The sequence below is a fragment of the Eucyclogobius newberryi genome, unplaced genomic scaffold, assembly GCF_026437365.1.
Source record: "Eucyclogobius newberryi isolate DKJ021-1_F unplaced genomic scaffold, fEucNew1.0.hap1 SCAF_9, whole genome shotgun sequence".
NCBI lineage: Eukaryota > Metazoa > Chordata > Actinopteri > Gobiiformes > Gobiidae > Eucyclogobius > Eucyclogobius newberryi.
In genome coordinates, this window is record NW_027316532.1 from 33293771 (window position 1) to 33308102 (window position 14332).

At 39.3% G+C, this 14332-nt stretch overlaps 2 protein-coding genes across 2 annotated transcripts in view; one reads left to right on the top strand and one right to left on the bottom strand.

The window, feature by feature from the left end:
* Positions 1–14332, top strand: part of plin3 (perilipin 3) — a 292037-nt gene that overhangs the window by 188153 nt on the left and 89552 nt on the right. The gene's annotated exons all lie outside the window — the stretch shown is intronic.
* sema6bb (sema domain, transmembrane domain (TM), and cytoplasmic domain, (semaphorin) 6Bb) overlaps positions 1–14332 on the bottom strand; it is a 127748-nt gene that overhangs the window by 84513 nt on the left and 28903 nt on the right. The window contains exon 3 of the mRNA XM_072437991.1: positions 12306–12420. Within this exon, the coding sequence (XP_072294092.1) occupies positions 12306–12420 (115 nt within the window). The remainder of the gene's footprint in view (positions 1–12305; positions 12421–14332) is intronic.

Genomic DNA, 14332 nt, shown 5'->3' on the forward strand with positions numbered 1-14332 from the left:
AGACACATATTATTGTGCGCGGGGCAGAGCTCTCGTCGCCTCCAGCCTGAGCGAACTAACGTGACAGAATCGTGTTCTTTCAAACAGCAGCATTAAGCGTCTCTTTGTAAGAGAAGTTCAATACCTGGAGAGTGTTGTTGAGTTTGCAGTTTCTTTACATCGTCAAGAAGCTTCTTCTTTCGTTTTTCGGCACCAGGAGATATATTCCTCTGGACATGATGACCACGTTCTGTTGTGTTTATGTTTTGCTCTCGAGCTCCTCGCGCACAATGAAGTTGCCCAATCAGCGCAGGTTTGGTGTCTCGGTTGCCAGATTGTCATTACAAATAAATGCGGTTTGTGCGTCATGTTACCGCTGTGTGCGCTGCCGCGCCAGCAGCGCTACGACACTAGTGGCGCACGCTGCGCTTGCACTTCGCATAAGACGGGTTGCCAGATTAGGGGCCCTATTAACGCCTCGGGGCCCTACGCGGCTGCTTAGTTCGCTTATAGGCTGGGCCGGCCCTGCCTCCATCGTGAAATACATACATTTTCCCGCTCCTCATCCGTCAAGACAAAGTGACCCTCTTTTTCCCATTTCAATTTGATGTATTTAGTAGATTGTCTGTCTAGGTCATTGATGCATTTACTAACTTACAATATTATTCCCCTTGAAAGTTCGGATTTATATTCCTTAAGAGATTTCAGTCAAGTTATAATAATCATTGCTTTGTTTTATGTCTTCTTTCTAACTACATATAAAAGTTCTGTTTCTTAAAGCCAAAGGATTCCTTCAACATATCAAAGCTTTTCATTTGATTTTCTTTTATGATCTGATAAAAAAATATATTTTTTTTATCCCAATCTTATATCTTAGGTCTGGCTTAAAACTTTGGTCATAGGCCAACCATCTTAAGATTTAACTTCAATTTATATGTTTTGATTAGCTTTCTCCTTGTCGTAAGCACAGATTTTACCCCGGGATTCTCAACTTTGACCATTTGTCGTCTGCCAGTAAAGCCTGTAAAGGAATACACCCAGCACAATATTACTCTACATCAGATATGGGCAAAATAGTTTATAATAGTTTCAATCATTTACCTTGGACTAAAATATGGAATAAGGTTACATATGCAAGTTTTTTTTGTCGACAAGTTTTTAAGGTCAACCAAACCTAGATGTATTAGGGATTCCATATGCCATTTAAATGGGTGGGTCTTTCTAAATGTCACCAGTGAGATTTTTCTTTTCTTTAACATTCAATTTGTATCGGACATTGGGCAGATCTTATCAAAGAAATGCATCACTTTATGTATGGAAATTTCTGGTTTGGTCAAAAACAATAGGGCATCCTCTGCATAGCAGGCAATTTCCTGCTATGCAGCAATCATTATGTTCCATCCCATGAATTGTAACACCAAGGATTTTTCTTGATGTCGTAAAGAGCCCCAATATTTTTTTTAATTAAACATCTATTTGAAATAGAAAAAGAAAATAAAATAAGGCCAGCTAATAGTAATGATGTAGAAATGCAGAGCATAATTAAATAAATGTAGAAAAAAGTGGACAATAAACCAGAATCCTAGATTTAGCCACGTCTCAAAGTGAACCAGTCTGAGGGACCAGGTCTCAAAGTGAACCAGTCTGAGGGACCAGGTCTCAAAGTGAACCAGTCTGAGGGACCAGGTCTCAAAGTGAACCAGTCTGAGGGACCAGGTCTCAAAGTGAACCAGTCTGAGGGACCAGGTCTCAAAGTGAACCGGTCTGGGGGACCAGGTCTCAAAGTGAACCAGTCTGAGGGACCAGGTCTCAAAGTGAACCAGTCTGAGGGACCAGGTCTCAAAGTGAACCAGTCTGAGGGACCAGGTCTCAAAGTGAACCAGTCTGAGGGACCAGGTCTCAAAGTGAACCAGTCTGGGGGACCAGGTCTCAAAGTGAACCGGTCTGGGGGACCAGGGCCAGTGGAAAACTGGCTTTAAAAATCAGGAGCTAGAACCATCTTCCTTGTCCATAATTCATAATTCATATTTGTGTCCTATTTTCTCTGCTCACACTACATGGTCAAATGAAGCACACTTGTGCAGCATGGGCCTTATTTCAAAGGTCAGGTGATCACCAAACACTCAAATGGACCAGCCGAGATGATCTCATAATCAGTGCTCCTTGTTGTATTAGTTCAATTTCATTACCATAAAGAATAGTGGCTTAAAGATGCCTCCTCAACAACAGAAGAGGGGGAATTATTTACACCACAGCCTGTTTCTCCTTGATTCCCTGCTGCCTGCTGGATGTTTAAATGATGCATGACCCAGGGCTTGTATGTTTTATGTTGTTTGCTTGAGTGTATTGCATTGCCACAAGGTCTAGGATCTACTGTAGGCAGGCAGGTTAAATGTAAAAAAGAAAAAAACATGTTTCACGGCAATGGTAAACAGCTCTGAGTTTAATGCCACATTTCAGCCACAGGGGTCACATGCAATGGTGAGAATCAGCTTAATACATTTGTACTGATTATATTTATTGTTGCAAAAGAGGACGTTTTTGGGCCGTGGCTCAATGCCCGGGACCAATTTCCATACCACATAATAATTATTACACTTTTTTTGACAGTGGAGTTGAATTTTAAACACAAAATAATAGTTTATTTAAAATGACCAAGTAGTTTATAACTAGTTCTGATGTACATTAAGACAAATCTATGAATAAAAGGCAAGATTTAACTATGTTTATATGTATTTTTTTTTGTATCTATAAAGTTGATCTAGTTTTGATATTAGTTTTAGTGTCGTTTTAGTATCGACCTTAGTCACAGGAGCATGCAAATACCAGCAGGAGAATTGTGGCCCACTTAAGGGAAATCAGATATAACTTTTCACTCAAAAACATGAAAAGAATGTACATTTTGAAGTCCGTTTTTATTTTTTGACCTGAAGATAATATAAAGTCCAAACAGACCAGAGGGAATCCATCACCCTTCCCTTAATCTCCCTCTTAACCAAGCTGTGAACTTTCCTCCTCCATCCAGCCAAGACTGTGGGCCACGACCTTTTAAGCCGCAAACTTTTCTTACTCCTGGGTTATGGTTTCCTTTTCTTACGGGCCTGGGCTATGGTTTGAAGCAGTGAGGGGAAATACGTCTCATTTGGATGAAGCTAAAATGGCAGGATTTCAGCTGACCATCTACTTACAGTGACATTTCTGCTGACGAAGGGACTCTGCGCCGGCACATCAGTGTGGGGATTGGATGTCTCTAAATATGAGTTAGGCTGACCCACTTTAATATTTGACTGTGGAAACAATTGGGCTTGTGTTGTGTGTAATATGAAACAATCAAATGAAACACGATTAAAAATGGGCCACACTTTACGTGTTTCTCAGATTTTAACGTATTTTATTCAATACATGTCTGTTGCATTCAATTCATGTGATCTGCACGCTTATGAGAAAACACACACATTGATTTAAGTCTGAATTAATTCTGAATTCTTATAATTAAAGGTGGAATGGACGATTTTTTTCAGCAATTTTTTCTTATCATATTTCCTCGTGGCGTGGATAAATCATTTGTCCTGCCACGTATCAATCATAAAACGCACCTACCGCTCACCTGCAGCCGCGTGCGGTTCGTGCCCACGTTTCCGCGTGCCTAAGCGCATGGATCTATCATAATATAGTTCCCTCAGTGTACGGGGCAAAATGAAGACGGAGAAAGACAGTTCGAGCTGACGCAGAAGTGGACAGAAATCTACGGGAGACGAGCGATGCGATGCGCTCCGTTGCGCTAATAAACAAACGCACGTGTGTGTTGTATCAGTCCGCACGGGGGAGTGCGCATGCGCACTTCCGCCTGCGTTCTCAAATCGCCGAAAAATCGTCCATACCGCCTTTAAGAAGACAAATGTGCCAATGCATTACAAAAGCCTTCAATGGTACAACTGACAAAAACCCTGCTAAATCTAGTAAAGCCTAGACATTTAAATTGTGATTAACAGGCTCTGTCTCTGAAATCACATAAAACACCTGATAAAAACTCACATATAACGGTGACAATTATTATACACACAGTTCTCCTAGATTCCAGGAGAACTAAACTCTACCATTTGAACACAAAAGCTGACAAAAAGCTACAATATTTACATATTCACAACTCTTGTGTTTTCTCTCAAGATTCTGTATCAAAGCCTTAAGCTACAAAGCACAGGCTATGTTTACCTGCACAGCACAACATCTGATATCTGGAGTTATCAGATTGTTGAAATGTTAACAGTTACATCTGATGTGAGTAATCTGTTTTCTTTCTGATCGTTCACACCTGCAGGTTTTGACAAGGAAAATTATGCAAAGAAAGGGTAACTAATGTGGCAAAGAAAAAAATTGAGGAAATGTTTTCGACGTTTTTCATCTAATAAAGTAAAATCTGCTTTGCCACAGTACAAATATATTGTAAAAGGATCTATTCTATTGATAATGAATCCATTGTCCACTCTTTGCATCTAATTATACAGCGTTTTATTCTTTGTGAAGCAGGAAATGGGCTGTTAGCATGCTAGTGTTTTAGCTTTACTGTGACGACAAAACTTGCTCTAACTGGAGATTTGTTTTGAAGTACTTTTAATATAATCGCTGTGAATTTTTAGTATGTTCAGAAGGCATTAGTTAAGATAAGATAAGATAAGATATTCCTTTATTGTCCCACATGGGGAAATTTCATTGGTGCAACGCAGGTAGATACAGAGGTAGACACAGAAGAACAGATCACTTATAGGAAGTCTGAAAAACACTTTCAGTAGAAGATCTCCTATAAATAAATAAAAACTCCCATAGACAAATAAATAAATACATAAATACCATTGCATGTGATCACGACAGTAATTGCACATGAATATGTGTCACGACAGCACATAGATTGCACATGAATTTCACAGTAATTGCACATGAATTCCAACAACAATTGCACATATGACAGAATTGCACATCAGTATTAGGTTAGGTCAGTATTGCGAGTGTTCAGTACTAACAGTGTTTGTTATAAAGTCTGACAGCAGCAGGAAGGAAAGACCTACGGAACCTTTCCTTCACACATCGAGGGTGGATCAGTCTCTCACTGAAGCTGCTCTCCAGAGCGGACAGAGTGTCCTGCAGGGGGTGGCACTCATGGTCCAGCATAGATGTGAATCTAGCCTGGACCCTTCTGTCCCCCACCTCCTGCACCGAGTCCAGAGCACAGCCCAGGACGGAGCTGGACTTCTTGATGACTTTGTCCAGCCTCTTCCTCTCCCTCTCTGTGATGCTGCTGCTCCAGCAGGCCACACCGTACAGGAGGGCCGATGCCACTACAGAGTCATAGAAGGTCTTCAGGAGTGGCCCTGTCACTCCAAAAGACCTGAGTCCCCTCAGGAGGTAGAGAGCAATACATGTGGACTGACACGTTATCAGGCGTTGTTTATGAACAGATTTCTTTTGTGCAGGTAAACACATACCAAACATCATGTATTTTATTGGATAATCTGATTATTCTTGACATCTGACTTGTATAGGCCATGTAAATGTCTCCATGTTAACCCTCATTAACTTCCTATATCTTAATCTGCACATTCTTTCCATACATCCATGTCTTGGTTCAGCGCGATCCATCTGACGCTCTTCTGTTTGACATCGATGTGCTGAGCAGACATAATGTGTGTGTGCACATCCACACACTTATAATGAACTGAACTCTATCACTATGACATCAACACCACTGCTTCTGGTCAGTCTGTGCCGTGTCGTGCCGTGAATGTGACCCCAGCGCTACACGACCCCCGCATGACCCCTGCTAACCTCCGAGGTCACCGTCTCTTCACTCATAACCTCAAACTTTGAACTGGCAGCGTGTCAGCACTTTCCATTTCAAGCCAGAGCAACATAAATGAAACGCTTGTACACAATGGTAGGAACTGGTTCATACTTGGATTCACTGGTCATTGTGTGGTTGGGACAAACTAGTTTCACAACGTCGTTACTAGTTTCACAACGTCGTTACTCGATACAACCCTGGTTCATTGTCAGTCATCTTATTGCAGATAACTATAAATCTGTGTGAGTAAATGTCAAGAAGCTTTGGATGTAAACAGTATTTATGATCTTAAAACACTGCTCATATAAGAATAATCCTGTTTAGGACAGGGCTTAATTTGAGCTGGCACAGAATCTGGCAACTGTTTTCCTCCATCTGATAACTTATTAGATATTAAACCTTAATGTTGAATGTCTTGTATAATATAAACACAGAAATGTGTGTTTAAAATAAACAAAGCCCAGATGTGAGCTGAGTATGCGTCTCTCATCTCCTGCGAGTCGCGCTCTCTCATTCAGGGAATCTGCAAAATGTTGTAATGGGAAGTACACAGGATGGGACGAGAAATTAGAGACGGTGATTGGGCATCCGGTGTGGATCAGGTTCTGCAGCAGGTGCTGCTGTGCCTCTAGTCTTAAAGGCACAATGGACGATTTTTCAGCGATTTGAGAACTCAGGCGGAAGTGCGCATGCGCACTCCCCCGTGCGGACTGATACAACACACACGTGCGTTTGTTTATTAGCGCGACGGATCGCATCTTGTCTTTCTCCGTCTTCATTTTGTCCCGTACACTGAGGGAACAATATTATGATAGATCAATGCGCTTAGACACGCGTAACCGTGCTGCTCTCGGGGGACGAGCCGCAGGTGAGCGGTAGGTGCGTTTTATGATTGATACGTGGCAGGACTAATCGGAAATCCACGCCACGAAGAAATAAGACTCAGATTTGGGCCAAAAAAATCATCCATTCAACTGTTCCGGTAAAGCTCTACCTCCTGAGTGACAGGGTCACTCCTGAGGACCTTCTACGACTCTGTGGTGGCATCAGCTCCAGTAGGTGTGGTCTGCTGGAGCAGCAGCATCACAGAGAGGGAGAGGAAGAAGGAGGTGGGGGACAGAAGGGTCCTGGCTAGATTCACATCTATGCTGGACCATGAGTGTCGCCCCCTGCAGGACACTCTGTCCGCTCTGGAGAGCAGCTTCAGTGACAGACTGATCCACTCTCGCTGTGTGAAGGAGAGGTTTCACAGGTCTTTCCTTCTGCTGCTGTCAGACTTTATAACAAACACTGGCTAGCCAGCTAGCCCTGAACATGTGTCGTTCAGCTTCATAATCATGTGCAATACTGTCATAATCATGTGCAATACTGTCATAATCATGTGCAATACTGTCATAATCATGTGCAATACTGTCATAATCATGTGTAATACTGTGACATAATGACAATCATCCCTAGTGCAATATTTTCTGTCCATATGAATTATGTAAATAAGAGTTGTATTTTATTTATCTTATCATTAAGATTATGAGAAGTTATTTCCAAGTTATCTGTTTTTATTATTATACTTCTGTGCCTAATCTGTGTTGCAACACTGGAATTTCCCCATTGTGAGACAAATAAAGGTTAGCTTATCTTATCTTATCAAGTTGTATTTTGATTGATTCACGCATGTTTGACTAATACTATATTGTCCCGCATCTGAGACGCATCAGATTTTGTTTTCACCTTCCCCCTGCCGCCCACTTTCCTGGACTATAATGTGCGTCTACTAAAAATGTAGACTCTCAGTCATACACACGGTGAAATACAACTTTAAAAGCGCAGGGCTTATATATTCAGATTTTTTGACAGGAAGTCAATGGTCCCATTATTACTAAGCTGTTTTGGATCAATGTTGCAGTTCACATGGAGTAAAACGTTAAATCATGTCTCCTTTAAGCATCTATTCCAATTTTTGGGGACACCATCAAAGTGAATGAATCATTGTGCCTTGTCAAATTAAAATGACCATGTTATAATTAATCAAATTCTAATCGGGATTAAGATTCAGTCATCTTTAATGATCAATGAACAGCTTGAGTGTTTTTAATTGACAAGTCCAAAGTCAATCCCCTGTCAGTAAAAGAACGAGGTTCATTCGTTAATTTTATTTATTTATACAGGGAAAACCCAATGAGAAAAGTTCTCTTTTGTATCCTGTTAAAACACGACACAAAATGAACAACAAACAAACACAGGATACTAAAACACAATGGGATTGTAAGATAAAAATGACCTCAAACGGTGAATACCTGAACTAATGTTCAATAAACTTGATAAATAATCGGGCAAAATGCCAAGTAGAGCCTTGTACACAAACAAAAGGCAGTGCTGTTCTCTTCTTGCATCCAATGATCACATTCTACTTTAGAGTATAATTGAGAGTGATGAGTTCTGTGTCCTTCTCTTGTAATGAACCTCAGAGCTGAGTGATAAACCGAGTTCAGAGTTTTAAACACTGCTGTAGAATGCATATATATAATATCACCATAATCTAGAAACTGAAACTGAAAGAAATGTTGCTTGGATGAACTGTTTTCTAAAATCAAGAGGAAAACACGTTCGTCAGTGTTTGTTGATCATCATAGATCCAGATGCCCAAGTATTTGTAATGGTGTACTTGTTCAATTATCTCCATCAAGCGTAATAGATATATTTTTTGGGTCACTGAGTGTCTTTTGTAGAACAGCATACATTTTGTTTTATTTGAATTCATTAATGATTCTAAATTAACACAGTTTTGTTGGTTAGAGTGAAAATCCTCTTGAATATTTTATCTTCAATATTTTTTCTTATTTTATATATTTCATATCACTTGTGCACAAGAAGTTGGCTTAGCACACATAATTGCATCATCTGCATACAAGTGGATGCTACTGTGCTTTAGTTGCCCAATTGGGTTTTTATAAATTGTAAATAACAGTGGTCCAAGGACAGACCCTTGAGGAACACCTTTATTAAGGTAGAGCGACATAGCTTCAGTACCACAATTTTTTTAGAATTTGTATCGAACCCAATAACCTCCATTCGATCCAAGAGAATACAGTGATCCACTGAATTAAAGGCCTTTGACAAAATCAACAAAAACAGGAGCACATTCTTCATGATTATCAAATGTAATAACAACATAATTTATAACTTTGGTAGCAGCTGTGATAGTACTATGCCCTGGTCTAAATACAGACTGATAGCTATTCAAAATGTAATATTTGTTTTAGAAAGCATGCACCTGGTTACTTATTAGCTTCTCAAAGAGTTTTGCAGGGCAGGACAGTTTTGACATTGAACTGAAATTAATCTAATCATTTTCCTGGCCTCCTTTATGCAAAAGGGGGACAAAAGCAGCTTTCCATTGTAATTGGATACTTTCAGTGTGAATTGGAAGATTAAAACATGAGTTTAACAATTTACTATTAGTGGAGCTGATAACACAAGAAAACAAAAAACAAAACAAAAAGGTTAAGCGCTTTAGGTTCAGACTGGCAAAAGGCAATAATTAAGCTTGTCTTGTTTATGTTCATAAAAGTAACACTGAATGTCTTTTTCATTAGTTTTGTATAAGACAAATTAAATAGAAAACAAATTGTGAAAATTGTCATATCACCCAGCCCTACTGCGACTGGCCCAAGGGCAAAAAACTGAAAATTATGTGTTTTGCTTTCCATTCATGAGCATTTGATTGTATCAATTAGCAATAGCAATACATAGAAAGACATTCCGAATATGTTTGTGATGAAACACATTTTTAGCTGTTAAGTTTGCCATTTTGGTTGGTCAACACTTTTCGCTCAGATTTTGAATAGTGATGCTGCTGAAAACCTTGCTATGGATCCACATCTGGCCCTTTCACAGCAGCGCAATGAAGCTTAGCGCAGCAAAGCGCTCACACCTGCCACCAGTCAAATACCCTGTTTACTTTCATTTACCAAGGACAGGAAAAGGACATAAGAGGTGGCTTCACACAGCAGGAGCTCCAAGCTGGGATTTAGCCGAGTTTGCAGTCCGCTATGCTAATGCTGTCTGGATTTGGGGATGAATGAGGAAGTCTTATCTGCCGGTGCACTCAGTAGGAGCTTTTAGTAGTCATACCTGTCACCATGCACGCACTTATTCATACAATTTGCATTTAAAAGTCTCCTGTTGCTAGTATTTATTCGCTACAATCACATTCTGCCTGACAGAAACGCGTAACTAATATTAGACACTTATGTTAAACTCTATTTTAAAACTCCTAAAAAATACAGCCAGGGGTATTACGGTAACTTCTTATGTTATTGTAGTTTTTACTGGCACTATTTGGCTGCTACCTTGGTATCAGCTTACCTATGCTTTTTATTACAAGTGCCCCACCACTGTAACTGTATATTTTTTGGACAGGAACACTTAAAATTAATGTAAGTTAATGATGATAATACTAAAGACAGACTTTGGCACAATAAGTTAAAAATAGGCAAAATAAGGGTTAGAGTTAGTGGCCAAACTTAAAAAATAAAAATAAAAAGCACGAGTAGTTTTTGACCACCAAACAATACGTAAAGATAGTAGCATGATGTAGCAGCAAAGTACAAAAGCTAGAATGTGTTAGTGGCAATATGTAAATATATTGAATTGAAAAACAACAATGTTTTTAATTCTTGAATATACTTGTTCTACTAAATGTATTTTCCCTTGAGTCTTTTGCTCTAAGGTTGCGTAGACAGTGAACAGTAGCCCTTGTTTTAGCTCTTCTACTATCATCCCAAATGCATATGTGCTTACAGACTTACTCAGCGCAGACAGAGTGGCTCGAAGCTTCTAACACATTCTGATATATTTACTACCGAGAGTCTGTAGCCGGGCTAGACCAGCTGGGGGCCCAGGACGAGGTCACTTCCTGGACCACATTGGCGTCTCTTATTGAAAACCACTTCTACAGCAGCAAATAACCACTCCCATATGTGACTGTGTCTGATTTTTTTTGTAACCGTGTTTCAAGCTAAATTAATTTCTGGTTCGGCACGGGCTGTAAATCCTGGTGAGCGTGTCTTTTGTTAGCACAGTCTGGTTTGGGTTGGCTCCCGGTTGGCTGCGGGGGAGAGGCTGGTGTCTGGAGCTCATAAAGCGGCTGCAGATGAGGAGGGGCTGTCCTGGTCTGGCCTGAAGCTGACCACCACCAATAAGACTTGGACACATATGGAGAGTAGAGTGAAAAAAGAGACAGTGTTTGTCTCTCTTTCCATGATCAGATTAGGTAAATACATGTTATCAGATGCATGGGAGCGTATCAAAAAACACATTCCACTGAGTAAAGTAGAAAAGTAAGCAAATAAATCGAATCGCATCGGTTTTTGATTTTGTAGAGTGAAATGTTTTTTTCAATGTTATATTTTTCAGATTAAAATGAAATGAAAACGAAATAAAAAGTGATCAAATACACTAAGGCTATGACTAAAATTACAGATATTTGTCAAATAAAGTAATACTATTTTTGTCAAATAATAAAAACTCAACGTAAGTGAATAGGGACAAATGCAGTCTAGTTCCAAGTTCCACTTTTCAGTCCCAGAACCTCAAACCAAACCACATCTAAACATGAAGTAAGTACTTTTTTGGCTAAATTAACACCGAATGGCATTAACAGTAATAATCTTGCCAAAAGCTTATATCATAACTATCAAAATATGTAGAAAAACACAGCTGCCGGACGAAATAGAATAAATATATGAATATAATAAATGAAAATTAAATATTTATACTATATGAGTGATGCAAGCCGTTCGGTTGAATGATCTTTCTGGTTGATATTCTGCAGCTCTTGTTAGTGCTTGGCAGTTGAAGCATTTATCACTTTTATTGGCCCATGTTGTTTGGGGGCTCGTGTTATTCTTATGCAACCTTAACTCGAGTTGAGATCCTCCTGGACAAAAACACATAAAACATCTGGGCCAGTGAACAGGGCCTGTAAATACTGCATTGTTTACTCTGGGCACTCATCTGGAGAAGAATTATGTGTTGAGGGATTTAAGAGTTTTAAGATGCTCTTCTGTTACCGACCATGTAACATTTCCACTCCATAAAACATCCAAAGTCTTCCACATAATATTGGGTACAAGCTGACAGTGAATGGGGGCTACATATGGATCGGGTTACATTTAGCTTGTGTCAGCAACTCAAATGATCTGATCTGAGGTTTACTAAAAGGGTATTGTGATTTTTATCAAGCCGTATTTTTTTATAAGTGCATTTTGATCCATTTGAAAAAAAGAAAGAAAGAGATTTGCTTCAAACGTAGGTGTAAATGTGTGTAAACTATTAACATGTGACAACACAGCCCTCCAGTGATCCACAGTCAAGTCCACTTCCACTACTTTGGAATAACTATTTTAAAAAGCCATGTTAATTACAAATCTGCAATTGTAATATATTGGGAAGGCAGTGATAAAAAGCATGATTGAAGAGGTTTTCTTACCTCGCCCCGATGTAGAGCGTGCGGTTGACCTGCAGCACTCTCTGGATGTGCAGCGGCTCCTGTCTCAGCCATGTTCTGTGAGGTCGTCCCAGAAACACAGGGTACCTCCGGACCACTGCCAAAGCATAACAAATACACAATTAACTTGCACTGTTTTAGCTTTGTCGCAGTTCAAACAGAGTAATACGTGGGGATTTGTATCTTACGTTTATGTCCTATCACTGCTACTTAATATATACTTCATTGCACAACACACATTGAGTACAGAACTTGCAAAGAGATAAAAGAAATGAAAATTCGATTTGTCACATAGCGGGAAAATGTTCTTTTATAAATCACAGCACTCGGCCTGTGCCCTTGACTGAGGCATGAGTGAATTTGCATCAGATTCTCTCTAATCCTTTTATTCTGTGCCATCATTACGGCTTTATATCCACCTCTTTTATTATTCACATTCAAACCAACATTTTCAATCTTTCATTCTTTTTCAAGGCTCTGTGCCACAGACACCGCTCTCTCCGCACATTTCTCGATCAAAATGATATATGATTAAACCTGAGCTGTACCTGCTGAAAACAACAGGATTTGTGGTCGTGTTGCAAAGAGTTTGTCCTCTTTTTGCACCACTGAAATGGAGAAGAGGCTCTGAAGTCTTCAGGGAAACTTTCAGTCAATATTATCGAGCTGCCATCGATCAGCGCCCGTCTCTGCTGGAGATGTGGAGCCCGGCAGTCTGGGAGCGGGAGCAAAGCAGCGGGGAGGGTCCCTGGTTGTCAATGTATCAGCGCCTGTACATGGCTGCACTGTGGTCCAACACCAAGGGCCCCGCAGCAGTCAACAGTGTGACCCTAACAGCACAACGCATGACCTTTGACAAGCAAGGCGGCTATAAGGGGCGCTGCAGCTTTTACTTTTTGTCAATTCATAATTATTTGGGAGGAATGTGTATGTAATTTATATTTATTCATATTTATGATTAGGGATGTCAAGATTATTCGATTAATTGATAAAGAGCTGAAAACTCATTTGAAAAAAGAAGCATAGACAACAATGAGTCATTTCAGTTCGATATAAACTCCCAAAAAGTCAAATTGCTTATTAAGTACTTTTTTTTTTATCAAACTGTTTAATATCGTTACTTTTATATTCAGCAAGTTTGATTTCATAACTAGACGTTATCTTTTGGTATTGTGACATTAGGTTTGACATATTCTTAAGAAAGTGGTAAATGCATAATCTCCAGAAGAATGTCTCGTCATGATCAAAAGGCAATAAATCATCAGCCCTAAATACATCAGCTGTTTTAACTCAACTTTCTTCTTTTTTGTTATTGACCTGTTAAACTGTACTAAAACTTTTTGTTTTTGGAGCCTAGTCCTGGTTTTATTTTTTATATAAAGCATTCATTTTTCTATTAGTGCTTTTAGCCTCCCTCAAAATCTGTCATTTATTAACTTTAACAATTCTGATGTGTTTCCAGGTGAAGAGAAGCACTTTTGTCATAATCTGGCACAAAAGATCTCTTAATGTGTGATGTGTAGTGGCGGAAGAAGTACTTGATTTTGTTAAGTCATTAAAAGTACAGATACAAGAGCAAAAAGAAAAAAGACTCAACTAAGACAGGTACAAATAATAATCCCTCAAACAAAATTTAAAATACTTTCTACTTTTCAGTCCAGTTCAAAAATGTAATGGAGTAGACTGTACAGATACAGCTCTCAAATGTAGTCAAGTAAAAGTAAAAAGTACCAACTGTAAATGTACTAAAGTACAACAAAATGTACTTAACTACAGTACTTCAAACACTTGTATTGTGCACAGTCTCTGTCCCATTAAATAACTAAAACATTGCTAATGTAAAATAGGGCTTATTTTATGTGTCTATAAGATCACAACTATAAAACAATATCAGAACCTATTTTTCCCTATTCAACGCTTCACTACGTTTGTCACAACAGCTGTAAACATAGACGTAGCCTTTTAATCCATCTTTTCTCATTCTCTGTCTGTCCTTATTCCTAACCTCT